We start from the raw sequence: 22,365 nt of genomic DNA, 5'->3' as shown, positions 1-22,365 counted from the left end.
AGTATTTGATATATCTAGTCTTGTTTATTGTGTACTAATACCTCATGAAGTAAATCATTACATTTCTTATGAACACCCTGAATTAGGCTTGCTTCTGCTAATTCAGACTTTTTACCATTGTCATTAGTGCTGTAGCATTCACATGATGACTAGCCTTTAACATAAAATGTGTGCAGGTGGTTTAAGCTGACAACAGATTCCTAACGGTCTACCTCTGACCTATCTTCCTTGTCTATTTTACAGTTCTGTCTTATCTTACATGCAAAGTCTTGCCTACTATTTTTCACATTACAATTTGTTTTAGCTGTAGGGAAAGCAGCCTTCTATGTGACTTTAAAAACCAGCTCAAGAGCAAATTTGCAACCTGGAGTTACTCCGCTTTAATTTTCGCAAATAGTCGTAATTCTCAGTATTTTGCATTTTCCAGTTGTTAGGCGTTTGTGATACTAGGGGCGCATAAAGGTTAAAAAAAGATTTGCAGTTTTAAAAGAGAGCACAATGATACCGGCCATAAGAATGCAACGAATGATTCCACTTTATCTTGCTTGCGGAAGCAGAAGCACTTCGAGATACCCAAACAGTGGCTCTGTTACTTACGTCAAGAAGTCATCACAACCCTCTGTAAACTTGCGAAGGTTCAACTCCCGTGATCACCAAAGGACCCGCCTAGCTTGAGTCTTGTAAGGAAGGAAAAAGACGCACTGCCACTGCCGTCCGCCGTACCTTCAGCTTCAGCAAAAGAAAAATCGTGGGCGTGACATCGTGTAAGGGTGGGCTTTTCTTCTGTTTCTCACCAATAGGCTTACGGAGTGGGCGTGGCTTTCGGGTAAACACTCGGCGGCTGTCTGGAGTCTGCAAGCTTGGCGGTGTCTGCAGGGTTCGGAGAACGAAAGGAGCGCAGCGTGAAGCGGCTTGCGCTTTAGCTTTGGGGGGGTGGGGGAGCAAGCCGACGCTGCTAGTTTGGGGACGACGTTTGGCCAGTGGCGCCCTCCACTCAACAGATAATGGAGCTCGAGAATATTGTGGCTAATACTGTGCTCCTCAAGGCAAGGGAAGGTAAGATTGACAGGAAGGGAGGGGGTTACGATTTGAGGAAGGGGCGCTGAAGCGACGGTTTGCACACAAGCCGGCCTCGTGCGCTGTAATTGAGGTTGGGGATTTCCTGTGGAGGGGTAGGCCACACATCGAGCAAGAAAAAGAAATGCATGATTGTCTATTACATATCTCCTTTGTTTCGGAAAGATGCCGTACTCATTCTGTATTTTCAGACCGGCTCCTGATCACAAATCCTATTCCCCCCACCCCTCCGCCTTCCCCCTACACGCACGTGAGCTGTGCATTTAACCAACTGCGATGCTTTTCAGGTTCAATAATTGAATTACACTGATTAATGTTCTTTTGCCTTGTGGTAATATTGCACTGTGTATTTGGAGGCTCAATAGGCAGTGGATCACCTTTGCAGGTGATGCGGTGTACGTGCTTAAGAGCCCACCTTAGCGCTTTTCCGCCTGCTCCTGCTCATTTGACATGCAAGCGACTGTCAGGTTAAGCCCTTCAAGTAAGAATGGACTCAGTACGGATCTGTTGTTCCACATTTTAGTCTTTTTTTGTTTTAATTTTATTTGAATTGTTTTGACATAGAATTTTTACATAAAAATCTGACATTGTTATACCGCCGAATTTTTATTGGGTTGAACGGGGTGCGGGTGAGTCACTTTTTACTTCATAAAGCGTCATAAACGGACATTCAGCGTTACAAGGCACTTCAAACCACAAACAAGATTGTGAAACAGTATCAAACTGACAAACTTACGTTGTACAAGTAGTAACAAGAATTCAGCATTGGCAGAAAGTAGGAGGAGCGTGGACAGTGACATCAAGAAAGGGGAATAATACACTGTGGAAACAGAACTAAATTGAAACGAGCAGTAGTTTTAGTAAAAGAATTGTAGTGTTCATTTAAGACATTAACTCTAGAAGAATGCAAGCCGTTATCCTCCTTTCTCGCGTACAATTCTATTTTGCAATTTAATCATGCCTCGTTTTGCCTTGAGTACTTTGTCCAAAAAAGTATTTGTGATTACCTATATATGTCTTTGTGGGTTTTTCAACAATTCTTCATAACGTCGAATGGCCTTTTAACACTAATAACACCTTCAATAAAGGAAAAAAGTGACAAATAAAGGTTATTTGCACGCTGAAAGGGAAAGAATGTAAAAGACAGGACTTTTTGGCAGTATAGTCTTCATTAGGTGTGAAACTGAAAAGGAAAAATCTGGGTAACATATATAGGAGGGAACAAATCTGAGGCTGATAAAAAAACTGCCATTAGAGAACATTAAAATCTGGACAAATATAAGATTTCAGACTGTGAAAGAGCATGGCTTCTTCTGATTTTTGATAAACGTCTTCAAATCCCTGTGATGAAGACTATACAAGTATATTTAAAATGTTGTCTTTTACCTTCTTTTCTTTTCAGTGTAGAAATGACCTTTAACCTTTTTTTTCCTTTTTGCCAATGCACACTGATGCAGTCCATCACTAACCACATTTTAATAAAGTTAAAGCTTGAGGCCACAGTCTGGGCATCAGTGTTGCAGTGTGTAAGATTTAACTTTTCTGCTACAGCTTTAAAGAGAAAACTAAAACAGTTCTCATTTGTTCACTGCACAACGTATTTAAGGGATATTTTGATTCTTGGACAAATGTTACTGACATAGCATAATCCTTAATGCTTTTAAACTCTACAGTTTTCCCCACCAACATATCAATTGTTAATGTCAAGATTTTATTTCAGTCTTCTGGCTCCACATTAGTTAAGCAGTAGTAACTAATTGATAAATGTATTCTTATTACTGTTTCTGTCTGCCTTTAAAGTTCAAGGATTGCCCTTCTTGCTTAGAAAGTGCACTATAAATTTTGAGCGACCAGTAAATGACATGTTCATATAAACTCAAATAAAAAAATAATACAAACTTGTTTTGGCCATCTAAGTGCAGATATAATTCTTCTTGAAAATGTATTTTTTTATGCTTGCTAATTTGTTTACCCTTATTTGTTTAATATGATGTAACATTTTTGGATTTTTACATTATGTTTATGTTTGACTTGCATTTTTTTTAGCTTTTGCAAAAAGGAAATGTAACTTGTTGCAAAGCTTGAGTTTTGTAACAGTCCTGTTCTGAAATTACAAGATGTGCATGCTCAACAATCAACTAGCCCCATCCATCATCATATTAGGAAATAGCTTTAGAAGTAATCATCTTTCCTGATTACACATGTACAGAACTGTAAAAAAACAAAAAGGGCATCACAAACTTCCATAGTCCTTTTTATTTTGTATTATTTATATAGATGACAGAAATCTGTTTTTCTGTTGTTTTCTTTAGTTTGATTTTAACTGTATGTTTAAGCAAAAGTATTTTAGTGGCAATAGTATTTCAGCATATTGCAGTCTCCTATTACCTTTAGGAGTGAACAAATACAGCCTTTTTAATGAGCATTTGTAGGTTCATGAAATCCTTGTCTCAGTCTTCATAGAAAAGGACGTTAAAAGATTTATTTAGCTGATTATTCACAATTTGTCAATAAAAGTTTTGACATATAAAGTACATTTTTACTATAGTCAAAAAAGGAATGTTATTGCCAAGTCTCCCAGAGTGTGGTAGGTGGTACAGAGAATTCATATGGTTGTATGATCATCTCTTCAACATTTAAGACAAGCTGTATTTTCCTTGTTAGCATTGATTGTTTTTCTCAGTACCATGTATGTGAGTTTTTGAGTCAAGAAACACTTTCAGGAAACATATTTTAATATTTCTGTGTCCGAAAAGTCCTGCTGTGGAACTCATTGATTAAATGGAATAATTTTTGTTTTCTGTGAATTAAAACCTCATTCATCTAGTCAATCGTCACACTTGAATCTTTTCTAGGCTTATTTATTGTGGGTGGTGGAATAGGCTTCATTTACTGGAAGATGTAGAAATAAAAATAGATCAATGCATAGGATAAGCATTCTTTTTGTTTACCTTTTGTCATAGTTAACATACATAATTTATATATTTGACAGTATAAAATATAGGATGGAATGCTGACATTGTCCTGATTTTTTTTTTTTTTTTCATTAGTTAAATGGAAGTTATGTATTGTGGTGACAGAAATAGAAAATTGCTTGTAGGTTAAAATAATACATGTCATAGACTAGGGATTTTCTATTTTTGCCAGTCTAACTAAAGATGTAATATATATTAATAAAGTATATGTAATAACGATGTTTTGGTGGGATTTTAGCATTGTACTGTGATTTTATTTCATATCATTTTATTTTATTTGTTAATTATGTTTTTGTCATGCTCATGGCGTGCTAGACATACAAATGCAAATGCACTCTATAAGAAAAATGAATCAAATGCAAATTTTTGATGGCCTCTTTAGGTGAAACATTTGACTTCTCATAATATGTATCAATATGTTGCTTGTGGTTTTGTAATTTATTTCATGAATGGAATAGTGGCATAGTACAGAACAGCATATCATTTTCCAGATTGAATACTGATATTATACAACTTTTAGTGTAAAAAGTTCTGCAGAACCTGAACACGACTCCATGTTTGGTAACTTGAATTTTTTTTCTTGCTTTTGCAAAAGGGAACTGTAACCAGATACACAGATTGTGTTTTGTAACTGGCCTGTTCTGAAATTACAAGAGGCATCTGTAACAGTTTAGAAGAGTGTGGCACAAGTCTTACATATTATAATGACTCACCAGAATGGACATGGCAGCAGCTGAAGTGCAGGTATTTTATCCATAGCCCATGTTGCTCCTCTGCCCCCCATCCCCCACACTAAAATGTCAGGGCCCACAGATTGCCACTGAAATAAAAGAACAACAACACGCCTACGTCCTATCCTGTTCCAGCTTCCACTTCTCGTTTCTGTGCTCTTCTGTCTCTTTTCAGTTGTTGCTTCTATCTTACTTTTTCTGTCATTGCTTGTATTCACGAAGATGTACCAACATCCTTCATAACAATCTTCCAGACTAAAGTTTACACACTCAAGCTGCCCTTTGAAACCTTCAGTTGACGTCACCAGCACGACTGGGTGTTAAAAAAATTGTCCACTGCCGAAAAGGGGGAAAGAGCATCTGTTCAGGTGTATTTCCTGCTTTTGCATGCACCTCCAGCAAGCATCACAGCATGTTGGCCTTGCATGCTTGAAAATAATGTATATTTCTTTATTCTTTAAAGATCATTGCAGTTAAAGTATATGAAATCGGTGACTCAGAAAACACTCTGTATAAGTGTGGGTGGGCCCTGTGATGAGCATCACTCCCCAGTTCAGGAATATATCCTGCCTTGCATCCTGATTTTGTAACAAAAGACAGTGGCCCACCACACCCTGAAATGCATTGAGCAAGTTTGACAATGTAGTGTAATGCGACTTACTAACAATGTGAAACAGAATAGAATGTTTTGATGTGTTTCTTTGTCTTGGTAGTTGTCCCTGGTTATGAAAGGATGAGAAGCAAGTAGTTGGTGCCTAATTTAAAATATTGGTTGGCTTATAAATTGAAGGGTATCAATCTACATCTATCTCTTTAGAATATAATAAAATGCTGGTATCTGTGTGTGTCAGGTCCCTCTGAGCAATATGATTGGTCAGTTTGACTTTCGTGGCTCTGTGTTAGGCATGGTGAGGTTATACTTTAGGAGTGTGAAGTTGTGTTCCTAATAGTGACAATTTTTTATAGAAAAACGTACCAACCGACATTGGATGGCACAACCTCACTCACCTTCAAAGACAGAAAGTATTTGCAGAAATACAAAGGATGCTTTCACATTGGGTAAAGGGAGCCCGTGTACCACTGGTGGTAGTCAAAATACAATCGGGATGTGAGCAATGAGCCTTTTAATGACAAAGTCTGGGAACAAGGCTTTATGAGAACTCGATTGAGAGAGTAAAGTCTGTGCAAGAGAAATTGAGACACATGAGAATACCGAGGAAAGGCATAGGAGGAATATAGAGGGTACATGTAGGACAAGATCTATCAAATATAAAATATTCTTTTACCTTTCTTTGTCAGGTAACATAGCTAATAATTAACATTTTTGCACTGAGGTAAACCTCCAGTAGATTTAACCTTTTTAAACTTGATTAATCAAATTTAGAGTTCAAGAGGCCTGAGCCCACATTGGACAGGATGCCAGTCCCTCACAGAACCCATAGCTGTCAACTTTGCATTGGATAATGCGACTAAAGAAGGTGCAAGAGGACAAGTTAAGAAATGTCAGCCTTCATTTAACAGGAAAATATGAAAGTACCATGTTCTGTACAAAGGAATTTGAGAAAGAGAGTAACAAATTTTCTCCAAGTAGTGCAGTTAATTTTAAATGCTATGACTGGCACTCTGGGAATGAGCATGGTTTCAGTGCTATGATGGAACACCTGTGCCTTCAGTTGCTGATTAGGTAGGCTGAAACAAGGGCAACAACCTTTTGTTATGAAAGGGACATTTTTATGTGCATTCAGTAATAAATTAGCTTGGAAAAAAATAATAAGTACTGAGTCATGATGGTTGATTTTTTTTTTTGGGTCATTTTTATTTTAAACATTTTTGCAATATAATGTTGCTGGGTATAAAGCACAAAGCTATTACTAAAATTACAGTCTGGGTTTACAGTTAAAAGTAAATTTGAAAACCATCACATTTAAAGTATATCTACAGAGGAGTCAAGGTGCTTATGACTTACTTTCCAGTAATGTACAAGAAAACTGTGGTTTTGGAATGCATCAGTTTTCGTTTAAAGTTAGAAGTAAAATGTATTTTTCAATGTTGGTTTGCTTACTTATGGTACCAGTATTGAAATTATTTTATATACAATATGCATGTGATAATATCAAAATGCATCCAATGTCTCAAGTGTCACATTTTAAAGCTTGTTAATTTGTGCCGATTGACTATGAAAAGAACTCCTCAACATCCTATTGAAATAGGCAGATCTTAAATATGAAACTGAGACAATTTTGTATTTTACAAATAAAGGTTCCCAAGATCATTATTTATTACACTGGCATGGTTATGTTACATAAGATTGTTCCAGGGTCCCAATCCTATTGCACTAGGTTCATTGAATCCATGATAGGTACATTTGGACCCCTAACCTTTAGAGGGGGGCTGGATTTTCATAATTTTCAAAGCTTGTAAATTATAGTGCTTGCTGGTCATTACAATCCTGATATTTTGTGTGTTTCACTTATTACTATTATTATTATTATTTTTGTTTTTCACTTTTATTTTGGACTTCATCTTATTGCCATTTTGTGTTTACAGAATCACTGTGATATGGTGGTTGCTTCCTAAAGCAGTGGCCATATTGGTTATGGCAACAGCACTTGTTGCTGGTCAAGTGGGGCTTGACTTATGCCATTGTGCCACAATTATTAGAGATGGCAGTACATATACACATCCAAACGTTTGATTTAAAATCAGAACTTGCTCGATGATATTCTAAATAGCTTAGTTAGGGAAAATAATTATAGCAGCAGTTGAGACCCTGTTTTCAGTCTTTTTGAATAACATGCTTTAAGTTTGGACAGAACTGTTTTCTACCCAAGGTCACTCCTTATTGTTTTAGTTATATCTTCAGTGGCTAGAAACTATGCAAAATTCAGGAGTCCCTGTTTATAAAGAACAAAACTTAGCTCAACCCTACTCTTGGATATTTGTAAATATACAGTAAGATGTATTTTTGAAACTATAAACATTGAAAGTCTACAGACCGTGGCTGAAATTTCAACGTTTGCTGATAGAAAATCTGAAATTGAGACAAATCATGTCATGCCCTTTTCACCTTTTAATAAAATTTTGTAAACAACAATATTTTGACTGAAATTCTAATGTAGGTATAAAGACCATTTGAAGGTGTTCAGTGTGCTGCTGGTTAATTTTATATAAAAAAAATAAAATAAAAAAAAAGAACATGGAATAATTGAATTTTTGGCAGAGTGGTAAATTTGTGTAATTTGTAGATTATATTCTGCAATTTGCCCAATTCTGAAATTAAATATTAACACCTCTATATTTGTTATTCATGTTCAGCAACACTCTTGGCTTGACATTTAGTGAAAAAAGTGTCTGTATAAAATGAGCCATTTTAATACTGCTACGCAAAGTAACAGGAATTGCACTCCTAACAGAAGCAGAGTTAAATTTTAGAGTTTACATTTTTAGGGACGATTTTAGGAGGTAATTTTTCATTAAAATCTTTTGACTCGCTACAATGCAATGCAAATCATAATTTTATTAAAGCAAAAAAAATTTTTTTTTTTTTAGTACTTAATTCACATGGTAATTTTAGTTGACGATTTCATTTAAATCTTGAATTTGTATCACACTCCGTTTTTTTTACATGTGTGGATGAGTTGAACATGGGTGGAATAAAATAGAGCATTCTTGCAGTAAATGTCTGGTTTTTTAAAGTGATGGAGGTTTGAAGCTGTGCAAAAAAATTCTTGTTAAATATTTGTCAAGTATGTATAAGTCGTATTTGAATTATCAGCTAGCCATTTCCTGATGTAAATGTAGTTTGACCGAAACTTAGAAGTTGTGACTAGATTATGTTTACTGCAGTGATATCAATGAGCTGTTTTAAGCTTTATTAATTGGTACATTACATTTTCCCCAAAAATCAATGGAAGGAGAACCATAATTTTAAAATATATAAATTACCAGAGGTCATTTGTTTACTTTCATGGTTTTTGAAAACTGGTGTAGCCCCTACATTTACATCCAGGTTTCTCTCAGGAGAACATGTGGGTAATATTCTTGTATGATTTGAGTCGTCTTCTTCTTCTTCTTCTTTCGGCTTCTCCCATTAGGGGTCACCACAGCGGATCATCTTTTTCCATATTCTTCTGTCCTCTGCATCTTGCTCTGTTACACCCATCACCTGCATGTCCTCTCTTACCACATCCATAAACCTCCTCTTAGGCCTTCCTCTTTTCCTTTTTCCTGGCAGCTCTAGCCGATCCCTGATGTAATCCCACCTCCACCCTGAATGCATCCGTCACTCCTACCGCAGACCTCACCACTGTCACACTTCCCTCGTACATATCCTGTACAACTCTTACGTACTTCTCTGCCACTCCTGACTTCCTCATACAATACCACAGCTCCTCTCGAGGCACCCTGTCACGTGCTTTCTCCAGGTCCTCAAAGACACAATGCAATTCCTTCTGGCCTTCTCTATGCTTCTCCATCAACATTCTCAGAGCAAACATCGCATCTATGGTGTTCTTTCTTGCCATGAAACCATACTGCTGCTCACTAATCATCACCTCACTTCTTAACCTAGCTTCCACTGTGGCTCATCAATTTTATCCCCCTGTAGTTACTACAGTTCTGCACATCCCCCTTATTCTTAAATATTGGCACCAGTACACTTCTTCTCCACTCCTCAGGCATCCTCTCACTTTTCAAGATTTCATTAAATAATCTGGTTAAAAATTCCACTGCCATCTCTCCTAAACACCTCCATGCTTCCACAGGTATGTCATCTGAACCAACGGCCTTTCCATTCTTCATTCTTTTCATAGCTGTCCTTATTTCCTCCTTGTTAATCCATTGCACTTCCTGATTCTCTATCTCCACATCATCTAATCTTCTCTCTCTCTTGTTCTCTTCATTCATCAGCCACTCAAAGTACTCTTTCCATGTGCTCAACACACCCTCCTAGCTTGTGAGTACGTTTCCATCTTTATCCTTTATCACCCTAACCTGCTGCACACCTTTTCCAGCTTGGTTCCTCTGTCTAGCCAATCAGTACAGGTTCTTTTCTCTCACCTTAGTGTCCAGCCTCTCATACAACTCAACATACGACTTTTCTTTAGCCTTCGTCACCTCTCTTCACCTTGCGCCTTATTTCATTGTACTCTTGTCTACTTTCTGCATCTCTCTGACTATCCCACTTCTTCCTTGCCATCCTCTTCCTCTGTATACTCTCCTGTATTTCCTCATTCCACCACCAGGTTTCCTTTTCCTCCTTCCTCTTTCCAGATGTCACGTCAAGCACCCTTCTTGCTGTCACCCTTACTATATCTACTGTAGTTTCCCAACTGTCTGGTAACTCTTCATTGCCACCCAGTGCCTGTCTCACCTCCTCCCTAAACTCAAACTTGCAGTCTTCCTTTTTCATCTTCCACGATTTGGTTCTTTGCTTGTCCCTCACTCTCTTCCTCTTCTTGTTCTCCAATGTCATCCTACAGACCACCATCCTATGCTGCTTAACCACACTTTCCCCTGCCACCACTTTGCAGTATTCAATCTCCTTCAGATTGACTCTTCTGCATAGGATGTAATCTACCTGCGTGCATCTTCCTCCACTCTTGTACGTCACCCTATGTTCCTCCCTCTTCTTAAAATACATATTCACCACAGCCATGTTCATCCTTTTGGCAAAATCCACTATAATCTGACCTTCTTCATTCCTCTCCTTGACACCATACCTACCCATCACCTCCTTGTCTCCTCTGTTCCCTTCACCAACATGTCCATTGAAATCCACTCCAATCATCACTTTCTGTCCCTTGTGTACACTGTTCATCACTTCATCCAACTCACTCCAAATATCTTCATTCTCATCCATTGCACACCCAACTTGCGGGGCATATGCACTAACAACATTCATCATCACACCTCCGATTTACAGCTTCATAATCATTACTCTGTCTGACACTCTTTTCACCACCAAAACACTCTTGACATACTGTTCCTTCAGAATTACTCCTACCCCATTTCTCCTCCCAACCACACCATGATAGAACAATTTGAGTCCACCTCCGATCCACCTGGCCTTACTCCCCTTCCATTTAGTCTTGCATGCACAATATAGCAACCTTCCTTCTCTCCATCATATCTGCTAACTCTCTCCCTTTACCAGTCATACTGCCAACATTCAAAGTTCCTACCCTCAGTTCCACTCTCTTTACCTTCCTCCTCTCTTCCTGCCTCTGGATACGTCTCCCCCTTCTTCTTTTCCTTCTTTGGCCAGCAGTAGCCCTATTTCCGCCAGCACCCTATTGGTTAACAGTATTGGTGGCGGTTGTTGTTAACCCGGGCCTCGACCGATCTGTTATGGAAATTTGTATTGTTGTCTGCATATTGATTTGGCAGAATTTTACACCAGATGTCCTTCCTGACTTAACCCTCCCCATTTATCCGGGCTTGGGACTGGCACAAAGAAACACACTGGTTTGTGCATCCCCTGTGGCTGGTGATTTGACTGACTCTGTGTTTTACCGAAAAGCAGCTCTGGAAAGGCTTGACAATTTTTATTTAAACTAAGAGCATAATATATTTTGGGCTCATTTCAGATTTATGTCATCTGGTACCATTATGAAATTATTAATTGTGTAATGTAAGCTTAACGTGCAGCAGTTGATGGCTTTAAGAAAAATTAAAAGCCCAAATGTACACAAGAAGGTATTAAAGCATAACAGTGACTGAAAAATAACATGATCGACACCAAATCAAAAGTAAGAAAATGATGCAATGTTTGCTTTAGACAGTCAAAAAACATCACTTTAGCCAGCTTTTAACTTCCATATGTTTTTATGTAGCTGTCTTTTGTATGTTTGTGTTGTTTATGCTAAATTTAAGCTCATAATTGAGAAAGAACATATTTCCTGTGTGTTGGGAAAATAATGGTTGAGAATATGCTGCTAGGAAATGCAAACTGTCATCCTGTTACCAGTGGGCACAGTAATCGGACATATGGACACAGGTGATCTGTACAAAACAGACAAATCAACATCTAGGAAAAGGAAGATTTTCCGACACAAATAAGCCATATTATTCATATTTTATCATTGATCAGTTTACTTCTTTTAAATGGACACTGAAATTTAATATGCTGACAGTAGGGTTGCCAGGTATACCGGTACTGAAAAAGTACAGAAAATCTCACAATTTAAAATGGTGTGGTACCAGAATTGCAGGATTCTTAGTACTGAAGGAAAGGTCATCTTACCTCTCAATCAACCCCCCAACCCTAACCTTCACTCAACATGTGCTATTGCAGTTGTGGAAAAACATCAATTTCGTACAGTTCAACAAACGATACTACATGATTTGTTACAATCGGAACTTCACAGGGACATACCCAGCCAAGCTCTTATTGCTTTGATTCAACAGGGACTACACAGCTATCAAGAGAAAAGCAATTAATAGTTTGGTGAGATGGGGTGGGACATAATTGCCAAAAAGTACATAATATATATAAAGTTATGATGGAGACCCATACATAATTTTTCCATTTTAACCATATTAGAATTAAGTACCACATACAGTCATATGAAAAAGTTTGGAAACCCCTCTCAGCCCAGCAGGTCTGGCAGGCCAAGACAAATACAGGAGCGGCATATGCGCAGGATTGTGAGAATGGTTACAGACAACCCACAGATCACCTCCAAAGACCTGCAAGAACATCTTGCTGCAGATGGTTTATCTGTACATCGTTCTACAATTCAGCACAATTTGCTCAAAGAACATCTGTATGGCAGGGTGATGAGAAAGAAGCCCTTTCTGCACTCACGCCACGTCGCTTGTTGTATGCAAATGCTCATTTAGACAAGCCAGATTAATTTTGGAACAAAGTGCTTTGGACTGATGAGACAAAAATTGAGTTATTTGGCCATAACAAAAAGTGCTTTGCATGGCAGAAGAAGAACACCGCATTCTAAGAAAAACATCTTCTACCTGCTGTCAAATTTGGTGGAGGTTCCATCATGCTGTGTGGCTAGTTCAGGGACTTGGACCCTTGTTAAAGCCGAGGGTCAGATGAATTCAACCCATTATCAACAGATTCTTCAGGATAATGTTCAAACATCAGTCGCAAAGCTGAAGTTACGCAGGGGTTGGATATTCCAGCAAGACAATGACCCAAAACACAGTTCGAAATCTACAAAGGCATTCATGCAGAGCAAGAAGTACAATGTTCTGGAATGGCCGTCACAGTCCCCTGACTTGAATATCATCGAAAATCTATGGGATGATTTGAAGCAGGCTGTCCATGCTCGGCAGCCATCAAATGTAACTAAACTGGAGAGATTTTGTATGGAAGAATGGTCAAAAATACCTCCATCCAGAATACAGACACTCATGAAAGGTTATAGGAGGCGTCCAGAGGCTGTTAGTTGAGCCTCCTTTTGCAAATACAGTAATCCCTCGCTATATTGCGCTTCGACTTTCGCTGCTTCACTCTATCGTGGATTTTATATGTAAGCATATTTAAATATATATCGCAGATTTTTTGCTGGTTCGCGGATTTCTGCGGACAATGGGTCTTTTAATTTCTGGTACATGCTTCCTCAGTTGGTTTGCCCAGTTGATTTCATACAAGGGATGCTATTGGCAGATGGCTGAGAAGCTACCCAACTTACTTTTCTCTCTCTCTCTCTCTCTCTCTCTCTCTCTCTCGCTCTGACATTCTCAAACCTGACGGAGGGGGTGTGAGCATGGGGGGCTGTTCGCACACCTAGACGATACGGACGCTCGTCTAAAAATGCTGAAAAATTACCTTCACGTTGCTCCCTTCTGTGCAGCTGCTTCGTGAAGCGACATGCTGCACGGTGCTTCGCATACTTAAAAGCTCGAAGGGCACGTATTGATTTTTGATTGTTTGATTTTATCTGTCTGTCTCTCTCTCTCTGTGACATTCTCTGCTCCTGACGGAGGGGGTGTGAGCTGCTGCCTTCCTTGTCAACTGCTTTGTGCGGCGGTGCTTCGTATACTTAAAAGCCAAACAGCCCTATTGATTTGTTTGCTTTTCTGTCTCTCTCTCTCTGACATTCTCTGCTCCTGATGCGCACTCCTTTGAAGAGGAAGATATGTCTGCATTCTTTTAATTGTGAGACGGAACTGTCATCTCTGTCTTGTCATGGAGCACAGTTTAAACTTTTGAAAAAGAGACAAATGTTTGTTTGCAGTGTTTGAATAACGTTCCTGTCTCTCTACAACCTCCTGTGTTTCTGTGCAAATCTGTGACCCAAGCATGACAATATAAAAATAACCATATAAATATATGGTTTCTACTTTGCGGATTTTCACCTTTTCGAGGAGGGATTACTGTATAAGTATTGATGTAATATCTCTGATGATGCATATTGCATATTTTTTGTTAATCCAATAAACTCAATGTCACTGCTGAAATACTACTGTTTCATTAAGGCATGTCATATATTAAAAAGAAGTTGCTACTTTGAAAGCTCAGCCAATGATAAACAAAAATCCAAACTTTTTCATATGACTGTAGATATTGTGGCATATGTAAAACACAAAAAAATGCCTTTACACAACAGGAAAAAGGTTGTGTGTAATCTGAAATAAAGGTGGTACATACAAGAATATTTGCAATTCATTGTGCAGAGTAGCATTAAAAGCCTCCGTGTCCCACTAATAGAGTTTAACACACATTTGCAAAGACGGATTTATCCCATTATTGCAGTATTTAGTCAATGTCAATTTATTTATATAGCACATTTAAAACAACATAGTAATGCTGTGGCCAAAGTGCTTTACAATAATAGAATAAAAGAAAAACAAAATAATTAACATAAAACAAATAGAAATAAAATATATGAACATAAAATAAAATAATAAATAGAAGTAATGTTATATACATAAAAAATAAAAGTAATGTTATATAATCACAAAGAGGAAACCATCAGTATTACTGAAGGTCATGGAATGCAAGTGAATAGAAATGAATCTTTAATCTTGTTTTGAACAGTTCAATTGTAGACGACTCCTTTATGTGATGAGGTAAAGAGTTCCACAGGCGAGAAGCAGCAGCTGCAAAAGCCCTGTCCCCCTTGGTTATGCACTTGGTACGAGGGACAACCAGAGACAGATGACTAGAAGATCTAAGCACTCTGGATGGCTGGTGTAAAACACACAGTTCAGATAAATAGGCAGGAGCAAGCCCATGTAAAGATTTAAAAGCTAGTAGCAAGATTTTAAAATCAATTCGAAAACTGACAGGCAGCCAGTGTAAAGAAGCTAAAATAGGAGAAACAGAGTCATACTTTCTTGCCCCAACCAGAAAGCGAGCAGCAGCATTTTGAACCAACTGTAACCTGCGTATCAGAGATTTGTTAATCCCAGAATACAGCGAGTTGCAGTAATCGAGGCGAGAAAAAATAAACCCATGAGAGCTATCTCAAGATCCCTACAAGATAAAAAAGGCTTTATCTTACCTAATAGACGAAGTTGGAAAAAGCAACTCTTGACTACAGAATTTACTTGTTTCTCAAAAGAGAGGTTACTGTCAAAGGTAACACCAAGATTGCGGACTTGAGGTTTGGAAAATACTGAGAAAGAGCCAAGAAGTCCAAGACCAATTGGGTCTGTTTTATTTTGATTTAGGTCAAGAAAATTATTAGCCATCCAGGATCTTAGTTCAGACGGACAGTTGTGGAGTTGATTTGTTGTAGAGGTGCAGACAGGAATATAAACCTGTGTATCATCAGCATAGCAATGTTAAATTTCCTAAAAATAGATCCAATAGGGTGAAGGTATATAGAGAATAAAATAGGACCCACAATGGATCCCTGAGGAACACCATATTTAAGAGGTGCAGTAGATGAAGAAGAGGAATTAAAAGTCACAGAAAAGTGTCTACCAGTTAAATATGACCTGAACCAGTTAAGAGCAACCCCTTTGAGCCCAACAAGATGTTCAAGCCGCATCAGCAATATCTCATGGTCAATGGTGTCAAAGGCAGCGGACAGGTCAAGGAGGAGAAGGACTGCCGCATCACCTGAGTCAGTAATAAGAGAGATGTCGTTGAACACTTTCAGGAGTGCCGTTTCAACACTATGATAATGCCTAAAGCCAGATTGGTAGATCTCAAATAAATTATTGGAATTAAGGTAATCAACAAATTGATTATAAATAATTCTTTCTAGAATTTTAGCCAGAAATGGCAGTTGGGAAATTGGATGAAAATTGGCTAAAACTCCAGGATCTAATTCTTCTGCTTTAGTGTAATTGGCTTTAAAGTTTTCAGTTAATTTTTATTATAACAAGTTTACATTTTTCTTACTTGACCTTACTTGAGCTTGTCCAACAGTTTTGCTAACTCTGCCACTTTTCCTTCTACTTATAATTAGAACAAATCTGTGTGTATCACAAGTTATACAGGAGGGAGTAAAGGACATGTATAGCTTAGTAAAAAGAGCATGACACTAGGGAACAACTCGGATAATAGCAATATTAGGATAGCCCAAGACCATGTACATGAAAGTGTCAGGAACATCAAGGGAGTTAAAGGGGTAGAACTGATAAGAGACTAGGATTAGGTTGTGTTATTCTCAAAGAATGAAGTATGATGAAATTTGTGCTGATTAAATTGATAGCTGGGGTTTTACAATAACAGACATATGTTCTGAAATAGTGTTGTGGCCCAGATTAAAGTGATAATACATTATATCAACTTGAAGTGTGAAGAGGAGATTTATAAAATAATCTTCTCAAAAACAACTTAGTGGCAGAGACAGACCAATTACTGGGAGGGATTGAAGTCTAAAAAATATAATCTATATTTTCTTTATATTCTTTCTAATTTGTAGGAGTGATAGATAGATAGATACTTTATTAATCCCAAGGGGAAATTCACATACTCCAGCAGCACCTTACTGATACAAAAAACAATATTAAATTAAAGATTGATAATAATGCAGGTAAAAACAGACAATAATGTTAATTGTATAATGTTAATGTTTACACCACCGAGTGGAATTGAAGAGTCTCATAGTTTGGGGGGAGGAACGATCTTCTCAGTTTGTCAGTGGAGCAGGACAGTGACAGCAGTCTGTCGCTGAAGCTGCTCCTCTGTCTAGAGATGACATTGTTTAGTGGATGCAGTGGATTTTCCATAATTGATAGGAGCCTGCTGAGCGCCCGTCACTCTGCCACAGATGTCCAACTGTCTAGCTCCATGCCAACAATAGAGCCTGCCTTCCTCACCAGTTTATCCAGGCGTGAGGCGTCTTTCTTCTTAATGCTGCCTCCCCAGCACACCACCACGTAGAAGAGGGCGCTCGCCACAACCGTCTGATAGAACATCTGCAGCATCTTATTGCAGATGTTGAACGACGCCAGCCTTCTAAGGAAGTATAACCGGCTCTGTCCTTTCTTACACAGAGCATCAGTATTGGCAGTCCAGTCTAATTTATCATCAAGTTGCACTCACAGGTATTTATAGGTCTGCACCATCTGTACACAGTCACCACTGATGATCATGGGGTCCATGAGTGGTCTGGGCCTCCTAAAATCCACCACCAGCTCCTTGGTTTTGCGGGTGTTCAGGTGTAGGTGGTTTGAGTCGCACCATTTAACAAAGTCATTGATTAGGTCCCTATACTCCTCCTCCTGCCCACTCCTGATGCAGCCCACGATAGCAGTGTCATCAGCGAACTTTTGCAAGTGGCAGGACTCCGAGTTGTATTGGAAGTCCGACGTATATAGGCTGAACAGGACCGGAGAAAGTACAGTCCCTTGTGGCGCTCCTGTGTTGCTGACCACAATGTCAGACGTGCAGTTCCCAAGACGCACATACTGAGGTCTGTCTTTAAGATAGTCCACGATCCATGCCACCAGGTATGAATCTACTCCCATCTCTGTCAGCATGTCCCTAAGGAGAAGAGGTTGGATTGTGTTGAAGGCGCTAGAGAAGTCTAGAAACAATAATTCTTACAGCACCACTGCCTCTGTCCAAGTGGGAGAGGGATCGATGCATCATATAGATGATGGCATCCTCCGCTCCCACCTTCTCCTGATATGCAAACTGCAGAGGGTCGAGGGCGTGTTGAACCTGTGGCCTCAGGTGGTGAAGCAGCAGCCTCTCCATGGTCTTCATCATATGTGATGTCAGAGCAACAGGCCGGAAGTCATTCAGCTCACTAGGACGTGATACCTTTGGGACTGGGGTGATGGAAGATGTTTTCCAAAGCTTCGGGACTCTCCCCTGTTCCAGGCTCAGGTTGAAGATGCACTGTAGAGGAACCCCCAGCTCCGATGCACAGACCTTCAGCAGTCGTGGCGATACTCCATCTGGACCCGCTGCTTTGCTGGCACGAAGTCTCCTCAGCTCTCTGCTCACTTGCGCTGTTGTAATTATGGGTGGGGATGTCTCTCCTATGCTGGTATCGGCAGAAGGATGTGTGGAGGGTGCAGTACTCTGAGGTGAGAGTGGGTTAGGGTGGTCAAACCTGTTAAAGAAGTTGTTCATTTGGTTTGCTCTCTTCACGTCTCTCTCGTTGGTGGTACCCTGCTTCAAGCTGCAGCCAGTGATGATCTTCATCCCATCCCACACTTCCTTCATGCTGTTATTCTGCAACTATTCTGCAAAGTGGGACTTTTTAGGTTTTTACAATGTGAAATTATGATATAATGCAGTTTTTTGTGATGTATTAATATTACAGTTCGATTCTCCAGGTTGGGGTGAAGAATATTGTTATATTTGCATGGAACGGCTATTGTAGAAGAAGTTGAGGGGGAAAAAAAAGTAAGGGTTTAACCCTGGATAACAGTGGATGGATAATAAAAGTCTGATGCTAAAACTGAGAGTCCTAAGTGAGGTGTGCTTTAACTCTGTTTTTCTCCTATTTCAAATGAATTTTTAAACAGCGACTTTAACATTCCATCAATATAATGATAGAAAGGAAATGTAGGGGGAAATTTTTGTGCTGATAAGATTTAAGTGAGGTTCTTTATTCATTTTGATAGCTGGAGTGCAAGGCAGAATGATCTGGAAAAGTGAGGGTTCGAAGGATTTTACTGAGAATATTCAGACAATTAGAAGAAGAAGAAGACATTTATCCTCGAGTATATAAATTGATTGGGCCAGTAGGCTAGCTGAATTGCTATCAGGAGTTTTGTAATATATTAGGAATAAAAATGATTTGCTCCAGTTGATTATGTATCTAGCAAAATTCAAAGGTGTGAAATGGGTTCAGGAATGTTGGACGTCTGCTGGTGCATTATTAACAAAAACGAAATAACATCTGTATATACTGTAAATACACAGACTGTAAAGAATATTTAGCACAGACACTATAAATAAGATATTCCTTCAATCCACTGATTAGCTATAGCCTACAGCTTGAAAAATATCATGCACTAAAGTGGAAATAGTGCACAACCCTCAAGTGAGTCCCTTGAAATAGGGAAAGGATAAAACATAAGCATATTTTCAAGTATAAAATGTGAGTGGTAAGGATTAAGTCCATCCATCCATCCATTTTCCAACCCGCTGAATCCGAACACAGGGTCACGGGGGTCTGCTGGAGCCAATCCCAGCCAACACAGGGCACAAGGCAGGGAACCCATCCTGGGCAGGGTGCCAACCCACCGCAGGACACACACAAACACACCCACACACCAAGCACACACTAGGGCCAATTTAGAATCGCCAATCCACCTAACCAGCATGTCTTTGGACTGTGGGAGGAAACCGGAGCGCCCAGAGGAAACCCACGCAGACACGGGGAGAACATGCAAACTCCACACAGGGAGGGCCCGGGAAGCGAACCCGGGTCCCCAGGTCTCCCAACTGCGAGGCAGCAGCGCTACCCACTGCGCCACCGTGCCGCCCAAGGATTAAGTCATGAGTTTCAAATAAAGAAGATTTTTATTTTAATAAAAAGATCTTCTATGCCAATATTTTGGACAACTGACAACAAGAGGTTCATGTGGTGAAAGCCTTTCTCTGATAAAAGAACTGCAGGAGTTGTGGGAATTAATGTTTTTTTAAGGGTAGAGAAACATTGATAAAACTGGATTCATCTACAAGTTGTATGAATAGCCATTCCTAAATGCAGAATTTTTTGCCAATAGTAACATACCTCTATAATGTGGGGTCATTTCCATGATAGTCATGCTTGAGTTGAGAGAATGAATAAATGGTAAAGTAAGGTCTAGATTATCATATTCTGATTCATATATGCTGTCTTGGTTTTGATCATCAATTAATCACATTATCTTCTACAGCTATGCTTAGCATAGTCAAATAACCATGTTATCCATTTATGACAGGTCCATACCTTTTAAATCTATTTTGATAAAGCAGTATTGCCAGCAGCATGACATAAATTGCATGTTTAAAATAAACTTAAGAAAATTACAATAAATGGAAGACATTTTGGTATAGTTCCAAACAAGGATTTACTTTGGTGTTTGCTTTCAGTTGTGAAAGTTAGACTTCGCATCTAAGCTAAGTTAAATTAAGTTGCAAAGTGAAAGCTGACATTCAACATAAATCAACCCCATGCTCTTTTTAGTTTTTGACAGTTCTTCTAGCATATCTTTCTATTTTTGACATTATCAGAAAAAAACTTGCAGCCAGAATCAAAAATACAATGAAAACATGCCAAGTTTAAAAAATACTTTCTGCGAACAATGACACCTACCCCAATCATGTTAAAAAAGGAAAAAGTTAGGGCTCAACTAAACTTTATTTTTTTTTTTTTTTGATAATTAATTGATCAGATTACTACTGCTTTGATTAATCACATTTTGAAAAGCACAAAGTGTTCAATTTTAAATGCAAGATTTGTTTCTAGATATTAAAATAGAAATGATACTTGCCATATTGTCTTTTAAGTAAAGAGACATACATATTCATGTTACAAATCATTTGTTCAAAAAAGAGAAATTTATATAAAGCTGTTATGATTATATAGAGCTTCTATTTTCTTTAAAGCCTTCCTGGTTAGGATTTCAGGTTTTGCCACAAGTGACTGACTTTCTGGTTATGAAGTTGGCCTATTTTTCTAAACAACATTGTCATCTCAAGGTCAATTTATTATCATCCTTCTAATTCACTGCTGTGATAGTCTTATTTTTTTTTTTTTTTAATATTCTATCTTGAATGTCCAGGAAAAGACCATCTCTTTTCTTAGAAGCTATGTTGCCAGCTTTAAGGAAGAACCAGTAGGATGATGTTGAGCTGGCAAGGACACATAAGTAGTACGTTGTTAAAGGAATACTGAACCTAATAATATTTCTTTCCTATGTTACTCACCCATGTACTTTGTAGGGATGACTGAGGAAATAATTTAATCTCATGTCTTCACGCAAAATGGAAAGAAGGTTTTGCCACCAGTTCTATACAGTGGGCGAACAATGTGAAAAACATCCATGGATAAAAGAAAAAAATCTCGTATTACTCGTGTTGCATAAAGACGTGGATTATCTGTAAGAAAAAGAGTTGACACAATCAATCATTAATTAGAACCTATGTTAATTTTTATGTTTTGTTTTTTTTTTTACCATCGGATATTCTTTTAGTTTAAAAATCGCTTCTCCCTTTTAAAAAAAAAAAAAAAAAAAAAAAATGTAAACTCGTTTTGCATATTAGAGATATTGCAAGAACTGATGCATCAGTACCAAGTCAATACCAGACTTATGAAAATGTGACACTGTTCGCTTCTTTACAGTATTGGTAGGACTGTTTAAAACTCTGTATTGCACTCATTTGACTGCAAGTAGATATTGTGTTTTCCAAGGCCAATCAATATGTGAGACAAATGTATTGAAATATTAAATATCAGTAAAGGTGCACTGCATGATAACATGCAGGGAATACACTTGACTTGAGCATTCCTATTTTTCATCCTCTTTCTCTGTACGTTTAGCATTCATTTCCTCAGAGGTTGATGCACTTGCTGCTTCCTGAGCAGCTCTTTTCTCCACCCTAGCGGCTCACTTCTTCTCTTCTTTTGTTGGCATCTTTTTGCATTAAAACTAATTAAGTCGGCATTTGTGTTGCAATTACTTAATATGTTTTCTTTAATTCTTCACTTAAGATGGCACCTAAGTCTTCAATCTGCCTCAAGAATGATTTAAGATATGAAGAGGTAGGGGAAGTGACGGCGAAGGTGGTAAGAAATGAGAACGGCACGGGCGTCCTGCTGAGAGTTGATTCTACAAAAAAAATAAAGAGTTATAACCTTGGAGGTCAACGAAAGTGGACAGTAAAGGTCATATAGTATATGTGTACCAAATTTCAGGTCAATAGGTCAAATGGTTTGCGAGCTACAGGTGATTTAAAATCCTGGACAGACAAAAGGACAGCCACGGTAGCGTATTATATATAAAGATAAAAATAGCTACAGTGGTAATGATACAGCACTGTAATAACGCATGTTAAAAATAACTGCAGACATCATATCTACAAAAGCTTAAGGCAGGAGAATTTCATGCACACAATCGCCTTTATAAATTTTAGGTTCTATTACAGAAAATGGCACAATATGAATATGTATTGAAAATCATAAAATTGCCCTGGTATTGATTACAAAAATTCT

General features: G+C 38.4%; 2 protein-coding genes across 2 annotated transcripts in view; both read left to right on the top strand.

Moving 5' to 3' along the window:
- arl10 (ADP-ribosylation factor-like 10) overlaps nucleotides 1-22,365 on the top strand; it is a 339,868-nt gene that overhangs the window by 289,207 nt on the left and 28,296 nt on the right. The window lies entirely within an intron of this gene.
- grk6 (G protein-coupled receptor kinase 6) overlaps nucleotides 821-22,365 on the top strand; it is a 108,471-nt gene continuing 86,926 nt past the window's right edge. Inside the window, exon 1 of the mRNA XM_028812922.2 lies at nucleotides 821-1,056. Within this exon, the coding sequence (XP_028668755.1) occupies nucleotides 1,005-1,056 (52 nt within the window). The 5' untranslated portion in view covers nucleotides 821-1,004. The remainder of the gene's footprint in view (nucleotides 1,057-22,365) is intronic.

The sequence above is a fragment of the Erpetoichthys calabaricus genome, chromosome 11, assembly GCF_900747795.2.
Source record: "Erpetoichthys calabaricus chromosome 11, fErpCal1.3, whole genome shotgun sequence".
Classification (NCBI taxonomy): domain Eukaryota; kingdom Metazoa; phylum Chordata; class Cladistia; order Polypteriformes; family Polypteridae; genus Erpetoichthys; species Erpetoichthys calabaricus.
Note: the sequence above shows the minus strand (reverse complement) of the source record. Positions and strands in the feature narration are given on the sequence as shown.